Genomic DNA, 17,280 nt, shown 5'->3' on the forward strand with positions numbered 1-17,280 from the left:
CGACAAAGATTAATGCATTCATGTAATTCCAAAAGTTCATTCGCTTTCTAGATACCTCACCTAGACTCTCTTTAATGTAAGATAGTCTACGCTCAGATGCCCCGTCTACAGCTACAAAAATACCGTGTCAACATGCTCAAATCGCATCGCTCATCTAGACGTCTAGTATCTAACCGCCCTCTATAGCTTGGCTCCCTTCTCCTTGCGAGCCTGCTTCTCCCGGTCTCGCAACAACCGTCTCAAGATCTTGCCACTAGGGCTCTTGGGCACAACATCGATGAACTCGATGCCTCCCTTCAACCACTTGTGCTTCGCCTTGTGTTCCTCGACAAACTTGTTGATGCTCTGCTTCACCTCGTCGTCAGACTTGCCCTTGGCCTCGGGGGCCTTGACGACAAACGCCTTGGGCACCTCGCCGGCTCGCAGATCGGGGACCTGGATGACCGCACAATCCGAGACGAGTGGGTGGCTGAGAAGGTGAGCCTCAAGCTCCGCAGGAGCAACCTGGTGGCCCTACACGATGTAAGTAAACGATCAACTATGATTACAATTAACGGGCGTACCTTGACTTTGATGAGTTCCTTGATACGGTCCACAACGACAAAGTGCTCGTTGCCCTTGGGTGACTTGCGGACGAGAACCTCGTCGCCGGTGCGCATCCAGCGGCCATCTTCGTGGTGCACAAAGGTCTCAGCAGTCGCCTTGGCGTTGTTGAGATAGCCCAGGACGATTGTCGGGCCCTGGACGAGGAGTTCACCGGGCTTGTTGTACTCAGTGATTTCACTCCCGTCGGTGTCGACGAGCTTGGCCTTGAGGCCAGGGAGGAGAGTGCCCGAGGTGCCAGCGTCGATGTCCAGCTCGCTGGTGGATGTGACGACAGGAGACGTCTCGGTAAGGCCTTGGCCGTGTCAGTTATAAGGAAAACAATGAGAACAAGGGAATCTCTTACCATAGCCCTGGCAAATGTTCCACTTAGGCCACACCTTCAAAAGGTCTTCCATGGTCTCCTTTCCGAGGGGAGCAGCGCCGCTAAAGATGAAGCGCACGCTGCTGATGTCGTACTTGGCGCACTCAGCCTGGCTACTCAACATGTGAATCATTATCGGGGGCACGAGGGCCATCTGCTCAATCTTGAACCGCTGGATAGCGGACAGGAGCATCTTGAGTTCAAAGCGTGGGAGAATGACGGTCTCGTCGCCGTTGTACAAGCCTACGCAGGATCAGTATCAATCACATCGCCGAAAGAAAGTAAAGACCTACCATAATGGGCAACGGGCACGAGTCCGTAAATGTGGCTGAGGGGCAATAGACCGAGCTGGACCTGAGTGTCGACGCCGGCGGCTTTGCGACCAACGCCGTCTTGGATGGTCATCTGCAGGATGTTTGCGATTACATTACGGTGGCTAATTTGAACAGCTTTCTGCAGATTTGTGAGCTAAGAGGTCTCGATCAATACCACCAACACTCACGGGGAGACCAGACGTTCCGCTGGAATAGCACAGGTAGGCAACCTGTCGCGCACCCTGACCCTTGACCCAGTTCAGAGGCTTGAGCTCAGGAGCATCCTTGCCTTCAGCAATCAGGTCGTCGATAGTCTTGAACGGAGCCTTGGCCTCAAAGCCAGGAACTGGGAGGAGAAAGATGCGGTCCTCGGGGATACCGGCGCCCTTGGCCGCGGCAAGGGCATTGTCTAGAAGAGGGACGCAGGTGAAGAGTGCGTTTGCGCCGGACGAGACGAGCTGGTGCTGGAGCTCCTGGGCAGAGTATGCGGCGCTGGCGGGGGTGACGATGCCGGAGAGACGGTGAACGGCGTGGGTCAAGGGAATGTAGTCAATCTGTGCGACGCGTTCAGTTAGCATGTGTTTTCCTCGCACAACAGCTCTGGGCATACGAACCGTGTTCAGGGAGTACAGCGCAAGAACCCTGTCCCACTCTGTGCCGTCGGTCAAGTCATAGCCGAGGCGCTTCGCAAGCGCGCGGGCGAGCAGCTTCTCGCGCTCCTCGACCTCGGAGGTGGTGTAGGACTTTCCGGTGATGCCGCAGGTGTAGGGCCTTCTAGACCGAGACAAGGGCTTCCGGCCGTACTTGTCGGAGAAGACAAACTCGGGGATGGTGATTGAGTCGGGAGGATCTGCGAGTAGGCGCGTTGTGAGCAAGCAAGTCACGGCAGAAGAATCTAGAGGAGAGGAGCATACCAAAGGGGAGCTTTGGGACTGAGGGGGGAGGTAGAAAGACCATTGTTGCTGGAGGTTTATGAGATCTAAGCTGTGCAAGCGAGTGAAGGGACTGAGAGGGAGAGAAAAGGGAGAGACAATTGGGGAGAGAAAGGGAAGGTAGATAAGGCGGCGCCTTCCTGTCGCCAAATTCAAGACCTCCCACCGAGGAAAAGGGAAAAGCTGGGGTAGGCGCCTTGGCATTGGCCCACCTGCTCCATCCCCCGCATGCGCCGAGGGGGGATGGGAATGAATAAGACGTCAGTACAGAGACATCAATTCAGTGTTGACTTTAAACAACTTGAACGTCTCTGATAAATTTTAGAAATAATTGAGAGGGTTTTTAGAGAAACATAGTCTCTTTAAGGAATTTTTGAAATATTTTACGCAAACTTCTCTGTGGTGAATCATACAATACTGAGGAAAGATAGAGGTAGCGTTGCTCTTCTAGTGTCCCCTTTATTTCTTCAACCCCGTCCACTGTCTTGGGGTCCCACAGCACCTCAGTCCCACAAACGTCGGAGCGCCAGCTCCAGGGCCTCGGCACAGAAAAGACACTGGAGTCGTACTAGCCAATAGGGGAGGTCGGAAGTCATGACGATCGTGAGCAACAGGGGCCAAAGAAGGTGAACAAGAAGACAATTTGAACTGAACCACCATCTCTTAATTCCGCTGTGTGATGCGCTGAAACCAATCTGTAGATGCGCTCTGATAACCGGGGTTGTAACCGAGGGCCGTCCTTGCATCATGACCCTTGTAGCCAGATTCGCGCCCAGAATGCATCTCTTTGGATTCGGCATTTCTCATCACCGACCATCCTCTCCTCTTCCCTGGTTGTGTGGGTCGAGCCTCGGCAAGTGGTCCCTCTCCAACTCGGTCGTCATTTTGCGCTCTCTAATCCACCCTCTCGGGGAGATACATCATCTTTAATACCGAGTGACCTCGAGCCCGTTGCTTCCGCTTCCGAGACGTGGTACAAGTTCGACAGTGCACTCGGCTACAACCCAACCGTGACAACGCCCACCAACTAGCTCGAAAAGATCTGCTCTCCCTCCTTCCACACAAAATAAACTTTCAGCATTTTCCCGTCCGTTTTTCCCGTCTGTGTACCGTTCAACGACGTTGAAATAAGCTCACGCGAAGGATCAAGATTGGTGCTGACTGGTGCTTACATGCACATCGGGAGGACAGGTGTGTCGCTTGGTACCTGACTTTCGCCACGGTTTGTAAGATGGAAGATGTCCTCCACACTCGACGGGGGAAATAAGCAAGGACGGGTAACTTCTGTATACCCACTAGACAACCCGACAAAGTCACCTTGTGGGTTCCAAGTTGACAAGACCTTTCAATAGGCACTATGTATGTCGACTTGTGATGTCTATCCCAATGGCAAGGGTATCAGCGTCAAGGCACAGGAGTAGAGACACTCCACACCTAACATCAAAGAATACTACAAAGGGAAGAGTGCCAGGCCAAAGGTCAAAGACCGTAGACAGCACCAGTTCAAAAGTCATAGGCGACCAAGAAGGGTCAACTCATGTTTAACATTCACAAGGCAAGGCAGTTGCAGCGTAGACTTCACAAGGACACAGAGATTGAGCATCGGAGTTGATTGAAAAGAGAAAAATCAGTCAATATTAAGATTACACAAACCAGCCAGCGGGTATATATGCGTCTATATGCATGTCGGCTCGGCCGGTAACTTCCCGTGCTCTTTTTTTGTTTTTATGTCAGTGATTTTCGACCCCGACGACAAGCGTCAGGGGGTCGGGTAAGTTCCAACGTTCCACACCAATGCATATTTTTCGTAAGGATCGTAAGAATGATACATGTTGATGAGCGCGCTTGGGGGCTTCCCTGGAAGCTTGAGCGGTCTCGGGATGCGGGATATACAAGTGACATACATGTTCCGCCTCAGGTACCAAGACCCAATCTATAGATAACAAGGAAAACAAGGCTTATGTGCAGTGCTCGTCAAGACCCTTACAGGGCAATGGCGACAGCCAGGATGGCAGCGGCGATGCCCATGCCGTTGCGAGCGGCACCAGCAGTCACGGGGACGTTGCCGGGAGCCGAAGTGGGAACGGGGACACCACCAGTGCCAGCGACGGGCTTGTTGGTGATGAGAGTCTCGCCAGCAGCGGGAGCCTCGGGGTTGGCGGGGTAGGCAGGAGAGCCAGTGGCGCCAGCCTCGGGGGCAGTGACGGGAGCGGTGGCAGGAGCAGTGGGAGCAGCGGGGATGGGGCCGTTGCCAGCGGGGCCGGAGGTGAAGCCAACCTCGGGGACAACGATCTCAGTCTCGATGGTCTTGACGGTGCTGCTGCCCTCAATGGTGGTGCCCTGGGAGACGCAAGGCTCAGTGATAGTGGTGGCAACAACAACGGTGGTGTAGTGAGCAGAGGTGATGATGGTGGTGCCAGTGACAGTGATGTGCTCAGTGACGGAGTCAGCACCAGTGGCAATGACGGGGTTCTGCTCAGCGTAGGGAGCGCAGATGCCCTGGAAGAAGGAGACGGCCTCAGCGACGATGTCGTCGTTCTCAGCGTGGGCGTACAGGCACTGGAAGACGTTGTCGACGAACGACTTATCAGGGCAGTAGCAGGCAGCATCGGTGTTGTCCTCACAGTTCTCAAGGTAGTCAAGGAAGGTGTTCAGGCAGCTGGGGACAACTTCAGGAACGTTGTAGCCATCCTTGGGAGTCTCGGGCTTCTCAGTCGAGGGCTTGTCGCCGCTGGGCTTGGAGCCGGTAGGCTTGGGAGACTTGTGGGTCTGGGTCTCAGTGACAGGGCAAACGGTGGTGGAGACAGCGACGGTCTCAGTAACAACAGCGGGAGTACCAGCGGTGACGGGGCAGTTGGTGACCTCAGGACCGCAAGAGGTGATGGTCTTGACGTTGGTGCTGTAAACGGTGGAGGTGCTGTCGTAGGTGGTGACAACGGTGGTCTCCTCCTCAGGGACATCGGTGGTGGCCTCAGGGGAAGAGCCCTCAGTGGTCTTGTCACCGCCGTTGGCAGGCTTGGTGTAGCTGGGCTTGTCGTTGCCAGTCAGGGTCTCAGTGACGGGGCAGATGGTGGTGGAAACAGCAATGGTCTCAGTGACAACAGCGGGAGTACCAGCAGTGACGGGGCAGTTGGTGACCTCAGGGCCGCAAGAGGTGATGGTCTTGATCTCAGTGGTGTAGATGGTGGAGGTGCTGTCGTAGGTGGTGGTGATGACGGAAGAGGTCTCCTCCTCACCCTCAGGGACAGACTGGGTCTCACCAGGGGACTGAGCAGTGGTGGTCTTGCCGGCCTCGGGCTGAGTAGCGGGGACGGTCTCCTCACCCTCAGGGACAGACTGGGTCTCACCAGGGGACTGGGCAGTGGTGGTCTTGCCGGCCTCGGGCTCAGTGGCGGGGACAGTCTCCTCACCAGCGGGGACAGTGTTGGTCTCCTCACCAGTGGGGACGGTCTGGGAACCCTCACCCTCAGGAACGGACTGGGTCTCACCAGGGGACTGAGCAGTGGTGGTCTTCTGGCCCTCAGGCTGAGTAGCGGGGACGGTCTCACCAGCAGGAGGGTTGGTCTCGACGCGGGTCTCAGTGACGGGGCAGATGGTGGTGGTCAGAGGAACGGTCTGGGTCACGATGACGGGAGTACCCTGAGTAGCGGGGCAGTCAGGGACCTCAGGGCCGCAAGAGGTGACAGTGGTGATCTCAGTGGTGTAGATGGTGGAGGTGCTGTCGAAGGTGGTGACAATGGTAGTCTCCTCGCCGTAGGGGAAGGTCTTGGTGGTCTCCTCGCCGCCAGGGTAGCTGGTGGTCTGCTCACTGATGGGAGAGGTCTGGGACTCCTCGCCGCTAGGGACAGTCTTGGTCTCCTCGCCAGTGGGAACAGTGGTAGTCTCCTCACCCTCAGGGACGCTGGTGGTGCCCTGGCCGCCGGGGAAGCTAGTGGTCTCCTCAGCTCCGGGGAAGCTGGTGGTCTGCTCGCCGTTGGGGTAGGTCTGGGTGTTCTCGCCGCCAGTGGGAACGGTCTGGGACTCCTCACCGGGGAAGGTGGTGGTCTCCTCGCCGCTGGGGACAGTGGTGGTCTCTTCACCACCAGGGACGCTGGTGGTAGCCTCACCGCCGGGGAAAGAAGTGGTCTCCTCGCCGCTGGGAACAGTGGTGGTCTCCTCACCAGCAGGGAAGGTCTTGGTGTAGTCGCCACCAGGGAAAGTCTTGGTGTTGTCACCGTAGGGGAAGGTCTTGGTCTGCTGGCACTTGGTGCAAACGGGCTTCTCGGGCTTGTCGCAGTCGAAGTCGATCTGGGGGATCTCGACACGGCACTTCTCCTTGGGCTTGTTGGGCTGCTTGGGGTAGACGATGTGGACCTTCTTGGCACCACCACACTGAGAGTTGTAGACATCGGTACCGTCCTTGGAGCAGTCGGACTGGTGCTTGCAGTTGGAGCCGTCAGGCATCTCGTAGTGGAACTCGAGGCGGCAGTCAAACTCGGGCTTGACGTGGAACTTCTTCACAGAGAACTTGTCATAGCCACCACCGCAGCTGCCGCTGTTGCAGCCGAAAGAGGGAGCAGACTCCTTGGAGGAGCCACACTCTCCGAAAATGGTCTTTCCGAACGTACGGCCGCTAAGATCACGCTTCGACTTATCTTCTCCGCAGGTCCAGCCGCTGAAGTCCCAGTCGTTGTACTTATCGAAGCGGCCGACGTCGAGGTCACCCCAAGACCAGCCACCCTTCTGCTTGTCGTCACACTTGTTGTCAACGGCACGAGGGGGAGAGTACTTGGGAGCTCCCTTCCAGTTACCCCACTAGAGATGTGTAAGTATTCGATCCGATGAGATGAGATGAGGCTCTGTGGAGAGCAGGGATACTCACGGTAGCGGAAACCTCGCCAAGGCTGGCAGCAACTGCCAGGAGGGCGAAGGTAGCCTTCATTGTGAATGGTTGTCGAAGAATTTGTTGTAATAACTAGTTGGTAGTAGCGAATGAGTGCAGATAATTGATAGTGAGAATGTAATTAAGAGACGTGTGGGCCAAAGGAAACGAATGACTTTGACACCAGAAAGGAAAAGAGATATTTGCTTAGAGTAAAGGAAAAAAGGAAAAGATGAAGGTGGTGATGAAGCAAGAGGAAAGGCCAAAGATGGGAGGGCATGCGAAGCTACTATATACCCAAGAAGCAGTCCATACATCCAGACGAGAAGAAGTGGGAGACTGACTGCAGAGCACAAAGGCCGGCCAGCCCGGCATCTGGTGCCAAGGATGCGCCCCTCGGCCATCCATGGCTGGGTGGAGAAGGCACCGACGATGGAAACCCCTGGTGTGCCTCTGGGTCAGGTTGAGCACGGCTGGAGGAGACAAGAGGGCTCGTGAGGCTCCTGAGCAGTGCAGCGGTCCATCCACCGTCCAAGCTCTCCGGTGAGGTGGTGTTGGCCAAGCGGTTCGCAGTCTAGAGGGCGGCTCCAGTAACAAGGAACCAGGGTCACCGTGCAGGGATCTGGGACCTGGGCGAGCCCCGCTAACAAGGGTATCCGACAGCGGGCTAGGCGAAGCCAAACGATTTGTAGAAGCCCTGCCAGAGCGCATCCAGGGGGCTTTCTTGCTGCCGAGACCAGGGCACCAATGTGGTCCTGAAGCCTGGATGGACTGATGGCCGAGCGTGCTGGCACCATGAGCACGGGAAAATCGACAGCGGCCAATGTGATGCCTGTGCCTGGCCATGGGTAAGGAGGCATCCCCTTTCTTCTTCGCAGTCCAGACTTGGATCCGTTGACATATGTTGCTTATGCCATTGTGTTCCCTATCAGATGCTCAATTGTGCATTGCCGCGTTGTGCATCCATGGCCCATCCATCCTGCGTTGTCAATGTGTGTCAAGAGATGTGACTATTCCCGAGTCGGACAAGATTATGCATATTTTTGATGAAAGCTCCGATGTGCTAACTTTGGATCAGCCGCATAAGCTGTTGACAGAGCGCTTTGCTGTCTTTGATGCTGGATGTCGCGGGGCGGGCGTCTATCAGCAGCGCTGCGGGGCAGTTGTTGAGCAATGACGGCTCGCTAGATCTGTCGACTAGACGCCAAAGGGCAGATCGTCGACAAAGAAGCGAGCTGATGTGCGGCGAATCAGAGACAAAGCGAGAGGCTTGCGCTTTGTCCTCAACTTGTGGGCTTTCACCGACGACGGCGTTGCGGTGATGGTAGACGAGCTGGAGATGTGAGGCCACAAAGCACAAGGCGAGCACAAAGCGAGACAGTCAGTGCACATCTCCAGCCGGCTTGATCGTGATAGGAGAAACCCACCGCCAGTTGTTGCCCGGCGTTTTGCCTCCTGAAGCCAGCATGCTTTCTCATACCGCCGCTGCCGTTGCTGGGGCCTGTTGATGTTCCATTGAGCTCCGCGTACGGCCAAGTGCAACCTGATCGTTGAAACGCTTCGCCACCTTATCAGAGAGCGTTAAGCACCTCCTTTTGGTGGGTGGTGGGGCTCCGTTGATGCCCCTCCAGCAGCATCTGCAGGTACGGATACCACGGGCGATGCGCCCACCAATAGACTAGCAGCGCTTCGATGGTGCCCTGGCGGCTTGAAGTTTCGGAGTGTCTTTGCGGGAGCCAGTGAGGTTGGTGGAGGAGCGGATGCATCAGTCAAGGGGTCATTGGGAGGGAGCAAGTTCTTCCAGTGGCGGTTGGCCCCTGTAGAATGTCTCTGGTGGCACTTTCCCCAGACAGCCACCAACTGAAGGCATTGGACGTCTATCCGCGGAAAGCAGCAGCAGCGGCATGACTTGCAGAGGGAAGGTGCTAATGGAAGGGAACCAACTTTTAGTGGCCAAAATGGAGGCCGCCACTACAACCTCAACGTTCAATGCCACAGGATTCCTCCATCACAGTCGGGATGTCCTTTTGCTTCTTCCTTGATCCTGCGCAAACAAATCATGGCTTCTATCGCCAGCACAATGTTGTCAGTGCCGGGTAGGCTCGAGTCAGAAACACAGCATCCGCATAAGCACCAAAAATACACTCGCCTCCGTGCCATGTGGTTGATCCTCACTGCCGTCGGCGGATCTACGAATGGCCTCCGGAAATACCATGGCAGGTTCACCCATGCAATCTACAGCAACGTCAGTACAAATCCGTCACGGGATGCTACGTCGAGAAATTGCACAGATTCATGCGGTCGGCGCCCGTTGGAAGGCACCGAAGAATTGTTCCAGGATGCTCAACTTGCACGCTTTCCCCGTTTTGCAGCATCCTACCGAGGCCGATTCAACGCCCGAGATAGGGCCACTCCACCGTCCCACCGTTACCACCGTCCCGCTCCGGGATTAAGCGTACAACCAGCCATTGATCATGAATAAACGTTCGTGGCCGTCAGGGATTCAAGCGTGGCCAAGGTCCGTGGGAGACATCGGCCAGAGACAGCACGCTTGGCATGGGGCCTCCCTGACATTCGCATCGCCTGACTGATGGGGTTCCGTGACATGGTCCTCACGTTCTGCAGGTGATGGCTTCACAACACCGAGGAAGAAGCCAATCTCGCGTCGAGGAAACATCATCTCCGGATTTGTCGATTTGTTCTAGCTCGTAACTTTCCAATCCGGTGGTTTTGTTTTCCAATGCCGTCATACGAGGAATTCCCTGGACATCTTGGTTGCTTGGCACTGGCACTTCTTGACTTCAGATCAACTCGCTGGCGGATACTCCATGCTCCGTCCAGGACCGACGGATACCAGACAACGCTCGAGCAACGATAACTGAGACAGGCGGCTGGCCTCAGCGCTGAGCACAAGCAAAGGTCCCTCTGCCGTCTCTGCGATCGACAATTCCGCCTTCTTCATAGCTGTCCGAACCAGGAAAGGCAAAAATATGGCACCCAAGTCCATGACTTCCCCAGTTTTCTTCTTTCTCTTGAATCCTCCGTCTTGGTGGATGTTCATTTTTAGCACCCAGCCCGCGCTACCATCGCGTGGCGTCGTTTGACGCTGGAGTTGTCTCAGGGCAGGCTGCCCCTGGTTGTTTCAACATCAGGGCAGCCAATCACAGAGCACCCAGTGACCCGATCTGAGACAAAGCAGCAAAGGGTCCAGCCTTGCCGCCCTTCAAGTTCACCAATGGATCCTGAACAAAGCCATATTGTACACTGAAGGGTCTCAAAAAAAAAAACCATGGCAAGGGTCAGGCCCTATGAAACATCCGGGCTGGTTTTACTTGTGCTTATTCTGGGAATCACTCGATGAGATCTCTCCGTTTACGGATGGATCAGCGCGCATTGGCCGTTGCTCTCAAGTCCCGGGTAGGTGATGAAGATCAGAGTTAACCGCCAGCATCTCAACAGCAACCGCCTTTGCGGGACAAGACCAGAATGATAGGATATGAAGAGTCGGTTACAGTTAAAGAATTTGCACCGCATGATTTAAGCATAATTTCCGACATAGAGACGCCGACGCTGGGTGAAGATTATCGAGAGGCCATCAGCACGCTCGTCTGTGATATGACTGACGGGTCGCATCGACGGCTGTCAAGGATCTTTCACATCAACCTTGATTGCATGCTTACTCGCCAAACCTCTCTCGCCAAAATGTTTCGACCAAATACAGCAATAGTTGAAACAAAAAAGCACAGTCGTTCGGTATGAAACCTCGAATCCGTCCGCCACCGATTTCACCAAAACACGGTTCTCTCACCTGAATCTGGTGACGGCCGAATCGGAATGGCCCTCCACCACACTTGTTTGGTAGACCGGAGGCCACGGTTCCTTGTTTAATTTCCCGTTCTGTTCACAGAGTTTTTACGCCGCAGCCTCTCGGAAGCAGGCACTTTGTCAACGTCACTATGGTTCAGGTACGAACTGTTATTGTTGACTAGACACCTGAACACTAACCCGCTTCTACTCCAGTGACGCTCGAGACAGCTCCCTGTGGCTTGCTCACGCCATTGTTTTGGCGTCCGTCAACGATGGTTCGCCGTAGTCTCCGCGCGCCGTCGGACCCATTTTGCGCCTCTTGCGTCGCTTGTTTTGCAAGGGCTTCTAGAAGCACATCATCCCCCACTTGTTGGATGGTGAATTACGGTGCTGCGAATTGGTCCAAGTGCTGTCCCGGCTGCAGTCTCAGAGACAGCCTGAGACGGAAAAACATGTCAATCACGGAACGTCGCCATTCCCGCCGCTTCCGGGGTTTGTCGTATTTTCTGTCAGGGGTTGTTTTGCTCGCAGGTCGAGCCATGATGGGATGTGCTACCCCTGGCGAAGTGCTCTCTCTTCATGACTGGGGAGTTTCTTGGCCCGCCCGAGGGGATCCCAGGCGACACTAGCCTGAAAGATCAAAGACGCAAGGGTGCTCCCCAGTGTCTTCTTTTTCTGGCTCTATCGCGTTTCGAGTTGCGGTGATGGCGGCTTTTGCTGAAACCCGCGATTTGATCTGTCATGGCCGTGTTACCTACCGACCGACGCCATCCACTCAAGCTGCGACCCTCTTTTTACTTTTGAACGGTGAAGCAACGTCTCTACGTTGAGACTACGAGTCAATTCGATGCACTTTTGTGTTGCGTCGTGTCGCAGAGCGGGCCTCAATCTACTGCTCAGTGCACATTTGCAATCAAACATGGTCGTACGTTTTTTAAGATTCGTGTGCGTATGTTGGTTCACTCGCAGGTAACCTTGGGGATACAGGCATCGAATTCTGCCCTCTTGACATGTCCTGTGGCACGTTCATCGCCAGACGCTTGGGCGATTGATTAGCCGTCCTGGTCGATCGACTTCCAGGCCTCCGATTCCTCCTTTTCTCGTGCCAGGTGCCCTTGCCTCAGCCTTCCCCACTGATCGTCGGCCCAGAAGCGTCTTCTTTGGTAGTTGTCCGGCCGTTTCATGCACAAAAATGCCCGACATGTTGGCTGCCGGCGTTGTTTTCTCATGGCCAAGGCTGCAGAGCTACGGAAGGATTTCAGCAAGCTAGCTTGACTCAACCAACGGCTTGTCCGTCAAATTATTTCTCCTTCGACGTTGGTGCCATGTTTTTCCGTCTGTGTTTGCCGAACCCCTCGTGGGGACATGGCCGTGGCGAGATGCCGTACCTAGCATCCCCTGACAGGGGAACCGGACCATGGCCTATGAACAACTCCTGCGGCCGACGATGGCCCAGCCTGCCAGCCTTGTGCCTGCTAGTCGGCCAGGACCGGGTACCTGCAGCTGGGTTCCGGTGCCTTCCTCTGTTGGTCCATGAGCGGAGGTGATGCTACATCGGGCGCTGGACACCTGAAGCACGCGGCTTCCTTTTCTCTTTCGGGACCCCTAGGAGGTGGCAGTGAAGTGTGGAATCTTCCATTTGTCCTTGACCGTGCCCAGCTGAGTGGTGGATTTCGTTTCTACCACTTATTCATCCTGGCCTCATCCACAGGGCCGGGCAAGGGTCATGGATCTATGAGAGTTCTACCGTGGGCAGAGATAGATTCATGGGGCCTTCGCTTGGGGCATGCGAGCGAGCGCCTTTCAAGGCTATCATCTCAAGATGATCATCAAGGTCGCCTCTTTCTTGGCCCGCTTCGGGCTTCTATATTTGTTAACCCCCTTAAGGACACGGACTCGGGCCGGTTTCACCAGCGATATGGCTCAAACCCTTTAACCCCGTGTTGCCCACTCGTTCGACAGATCTTCAGGGCAGAAAAAGGCATTCGAGTTCTCTTTTATGCGAAACTCTAGGGCTGACCCAATTTTCAGCTTTGGAGACCTGTGTTATGACTTCAGGTGTCGTAGCAAAGAGATGTTGCGTCTTGACCGCGCTCTTTGTTGCTCAAGCTGCCGGAACTTTGGAGACTCCTGGATGGAGCCTTGAACAAGACGATAACTCAACTTGTTCAAGCGTTACTCTCACCGCAAGTTGGTACTGACAGTGTTCCAGCTTCCTTTCCTCAGTTTCCTCTTTTTCCGTTGTTCAACCACCAATCGCATTTCTTCAGCACCACATGAACCGACCCGAGATACCAGATGATGCCACCTCGGCTTCTTCGCTTCCGTCCGCCTTCGGTCAGAGCCAGTTCCTTTCGTTCTTTGTGTGAGGTGTCATGTTGCCGAGTTCCATTCTCTCGTGGATCCTTTGTCCCATGGTGCAGTCCCCTGCCCGTCGAACCGGCCCGCCTCTTTGAATTTTACCTCCCAAAGGATCCGACAACGGAGACGATGAAATACTAGGGAATTCAATCGAAAAGGTTTTGCCATACCTTTGCGATAACGATGTGATGACAAGTCCTTTTGACAGTTCTGTTGCCGTTCGAGGTTGGCCCGTGCATGTGGAACGTAGCAAGTCTTTTGTTGGGGATTAGACACTTGGGAGGAGCCTCTGATTTTCACCTCGATATGAAAAGAAAAAACTTGGCTATAGAGGGGTACCGAAGATATCCAGGCCATGTCACAGCGATTACATCAGCCTGTGTCCATCATGTTCAGTTCTGGACCCCAAATGGCCACCGGCCGGTCATGCCCCTTTCCGATGTCGATACCTGACTGTGTTGATGCACGATATATCAATGGGAGCCCACACGAGGCTTTGACAACTCAAGAAGATGAGCTAGTGTCTGAATTTTCTGGTGGCTAGTCTGTTGGGTCACCCATCATCCTTTGAACGCTGTTGTTCAAGACTTGTACGGACAATGAACCTCGATACAAAAAGGATATGTCATGTTCAATTGCTCTCTGTTCACATTTTGTCCTGATCTGCGAAAGATGAGCTACGGACAATGAGCTATGTGAACTGCTTAGATACTTAAGAGTCGACAAGCCGAGGGATTCGTTCCCCTCAAGCTCCGTCTGACTCTAGAGACCAATAACTTGATTCACCTTGCCAACTTCATTATAATCACCAAACACTGAATCATCAAGATGGCATGGAATAACCGCGGCCGTGGCAGCCATCACAACAGGGGAAGCAAACGGAAACACCAGAACGATGGGGGCAGCAACAACGGCCAACAGAATGATGGTGACCAGCAGGATCAACAGAATCAACACAATCAGCAGAACAAGCAAAAACAACAGTACCAGCAAAACCAGCAAACCCAGCAGAACAAGCAGAACCAGCAGAACAAGCAGAACCAGCAGAACCAGCAGAACCAACAGAACCAGCAGAGCGGCAACGGCCAACAGAATGGCAAATTTACCAACAATGGTCAAAACAATAGCAAGGACAGCAATGCCAAAATCGACTGGAACAGCAACGGCTGGGTCGGTAACAATCATAACAAAGGCAAAGGCAACGGCAAAAACGTTAACCACTGTTGCTTCTGGCAAGAAGTGTCCCAAGATCCTTATCTAAGGCAAGTATATGGGCATCTCTCCCAATTTCTGGCAGACAACAGAAAGGCCTTCTGTCCAAGCTCACCCCCATCGTCAAGCGACGTCATCATGGCCAAGACACGACAAGACAAGACGGCTTGGCAGGAAAAGGTCGAACAAACCCCCAACGCAAGCATGTTGCTGAGCACCGAAGCAGGTAGGTTCATTAGCCAAGCCCTGCATGGATACTTTGAGCCATGTATGAACGTGGAAGCTTTGAACGAGACGTACATGATCGTACAGCAGGACGTGACGGCACCCAGCTCACAGTTGGTGGGTAAATACATGGTACACTCCCGCAACCCCTTCCTCCCCAATGGGCCAAAGGACCTCTTCGTCCAGATAAAGATCACACTGCAGCCAATGCAGGTGGAGATGGTGATATCTCCGTGCGATACTAATGGGTTTAACTTTGAAGGTCCTGTAGGTGTGATGAACAAGTACAGAAGGGAGCTCACCACCCCCATCGACGGTTATAAAGTCGTGGGCGAGCTCGATGCGTCTCTCAATGGGATGTATCTGTCCTTGATCATGGGACAAGCTGAAAGGGCGTGGGAGTACATTTACTCCTCTCTTATCAAGTATCCCCAATGACCGAAAGATGCCGGATAGAGGAGGGGAAAGTTGTTCCCAAGTCTGTTTGTTCTCATGTAGTTGATCTTGTCATTGAAGTAAATGCCAACCCTTGTTTCAAGTTGATTTTTCGTGTTGGCCATGGTTCTACCCTTGTATGAGGCTGAGTACGAAGCGATGATGATGTGCCATGTACCATCACAGGGGAAAGATATTTGCCCACGAGGAGAGGAGGGACGAAATTAATGACGACGTGTTTCTTGATTTTCTTGAGGCCGAGAATAGAATGAAAATTGACCGTTGGTGCTGTTCCCAAAGTGGCTTTCTCCTTGATTCTCGGAAGGCTTGTGTACAGGGTGTGGATACGAAGCTTGTGGCGGAGTAAAATGCTTACCTTTGTGTTCCTTTGACATGATACCGAGATCGAAGGCCTTTGTTTATATCTTGCTATATATAGAATCAACTCGGCGCATTTATGAGGTTGATATTTCCAGCAACAAAGAACTTGATGTAGGATGGTTGCTCCGACATGTCGGGTGCGGTTGATGTGGACATTGATTAGTTGGTGATATTAAGCATCACGACGTGTCTGAAGAGCCCATTACCCACAGTGTAAAAGAGCACAGTTATACACGTGAACGCAATAGAATCATACAGTAAAGCTAATCAGACAATCTTAAGCTTCTCTAACGGCAGCCATAGAAGGTTAATGATGGAAAGGCAAGTCTTGCGCAAGAGACGCCACCACCTCTCAGATCCGCGAGTAGAAAAAAGTGGTAGAGAATTTAGGGTTTACGAGTATCGTGTGCATTGGAATTTTTGTAAACGGCTGCAGCGAGTTCTGTGAGAGTTTCTGAACGTCTTGGAAAATCATTGCTGCCTCTCGCCGTTCAGAACCGTGTTCCGAGGCTGTGCATCAAGTGCAGCTGGCGGCTAACTGTAGCTATGTAACTGACGGGTGAACTATTTACTTGCTAGTGGAATCTTTGCCTTGGCCGTTGTTCGTTGTTCAGAACTTGTAACTTTGCTGATTGCATGCGGGCTTTCAACGGTCGTGATTCCTCTCGTATCTGGGTTTGGCTTCACCTTCCACGCCTGATCTTAAGTCTGGCTTGTAAGGTAGATAAAGAGTGAGTTGAAGATAAACTGACGTACTCGAAAGTTAATAAAGAAAGAGATGACTTGTTCTCATTCAACAATGACAATGTTCAATCAAACTCTAAGAGAAATGCCAAAAGACTAAACAACCATTGTTATGAACAACTGCCTCTCCAAGCAATACAGAATCTTAAATATCAACAACCTTCCTCTTAAGCTCTGATTCTGCATTCTAATAACCTTTTCACCATCAAGACAACACCTTACTACTCTATAAAAGCAACATAGAGAGCACTTGCACATCCGACCACACTCAGCAAATCATCTATCACAAGATGCCTTTCAACTTCTTTAGACGCAGCTCACGCCGCACAAGCGAGCAGGAGACAGCATCACCCGCGCCCCTCGAGACGGCTGACCTAGACCGCCTCAAGGTTCTTGACATCGTCGAGTCCTACCTTACCCCCATAATCATCCCCTATCCCGCCATCGTCTTCCGAACCTTCCAAGCAGAGGGGCAATCAGAGTTCACGGTTCGGCTGGCGGAACCAATCAACCCTGACATCCAAGCCAAGGAACTGTACGTCAAGTTCAAGAAGGACTCCTATGGACGGACTGTAGTGTTCATGTCAATGCAGCAGCCATCCAGCAGCATGTATGACCTCCCCGTCCCAGACCGGCTGTACAACTGGCCTACGTATATGGGGCCTAATCATCGATGGGGTCCCATCACGGTTAAGGTGGAGGATTCAGTTCAGGGGCGGTGGCTGTCCATGACCATGCATGCCAGCTTTGGTGGGGATTACGTGGACTTTCGGATGAGGCAGTCCATCATGGAGCAAGGAGAGAATGTAACACTGACTGGGCCTCGACCTGATGGCGTGTTCGCACTCGGCTGTGCTGGCCTCTGGGGTTAGTAGCATGTTTGGTGCTGATCCATCGTTCTTTGCATGGATGTTGAAGTATCACAGCAGGAAGAGGTGACTTGGCTGCCGTGAACTAGTCTAGAAGTTGAATCTAAGAAGAAAGTAATTAGTTTGAAGACTGATACAATGTCTCGTTAAACTATGCATCATGGGAACAAAA

The 17,280-nt window shown here is 53.4% G+C and overlaps 4 protein-coding genes across 4 annotated transcripts; 2 read left to right on the plus strand and 2 right to left on the minus strand.

Moving 5' to 3' along the window:
- Window positions 1–180: 180 nt before the first annotated feature.
- On the minus strand, window positions 181–2,238 carry NCS54_00428300 (Hypothetical protein; the record flags this gene model as incomplete). Its single annotated transcript, XM_053149824.1, has 7 exons — window positions 181–513; window positions 564–898; window positions 950–1,210; window positions 1,261–1,420; window positions 1,470–1,835; window positions 1,896–2,131; window positions 2,196–2,238. 7 exons carry the CDS (start codon window positions 2,236–2,238, stop codon window positions 181–183), a joined length of 1,734 nt encoding a protein of 577 aa, XP_053005799.1.
- A 1,958-nt stretch (window positions 2,239–4,196) lies between these two features.
- On the minus strand, window positions 4,197–7,134 carry NCS54_00428400 (CFEM domain-containing protein; the record flags this gene model as incomplete). Its single annotated transcript, XM_053149825.1, has 2 exons — window positions 4,197–7,007; window positions 7,075–7,134. The coding sequence occupies 2 exons, from the start codon at window positions 7,132–7,134 to the stop codon at window positions 4,197–4,199; spliced, it is 2,871 nt and encodes a 956-aa protein (XP_053005800.1).
- A 6,936-nt stretch (window positions 7,135–14,070) lies between these two features.
- On the plus strand, window positions 14,071–15,117 carry NCS54_00428500 (Hypothetical protein; the record flags this gene model as incomplete). The annotated part of the gene is made up of 1 exon (XM_053149826.1): window positions 14,071–15,117. One exon carries the CDS (start codon window positions 14,071–14,073, stop codon window positions 15,115–15,117), a length of 1,047 nt encoding a protein of 348 aa, XP_053005801.1.
- A 1,412-nt stretch (window positions 15,118–16,529) lies between these two features.
- NCS54_00428600 (Hypothetical protein) lies at window positions 16,530–17,111 on the plus strand (the record flags this gene model as incomplete). The annotated part of the gene is made up of 1 exon (XM_053149827.1): window positions 16,530–17,111. The coding sequence occupies one exon, from the start codon at window positions 16,530–16,532 to the stop codon at window positions 17,109–17,111; it is 582 nt and encodes a 193-aa protein (XP_053005802.1).
- Between the last annotated feature and the right edge of the window lie 169 nt (window positions 17,112–17,280).

The sequence above is a fragment of the Fusarium falciforme genome, chromosome 3 (assembly GCF_026873545.1).
Source record: "Fusarium falciforme chromosome 3, complete sequence".
NCBI lineage: Eukaryota > Fungi > Ascomycota > Sordariomycetes > Hypocreales > Nectriaceae > Fusarium > Fusarium falciforme.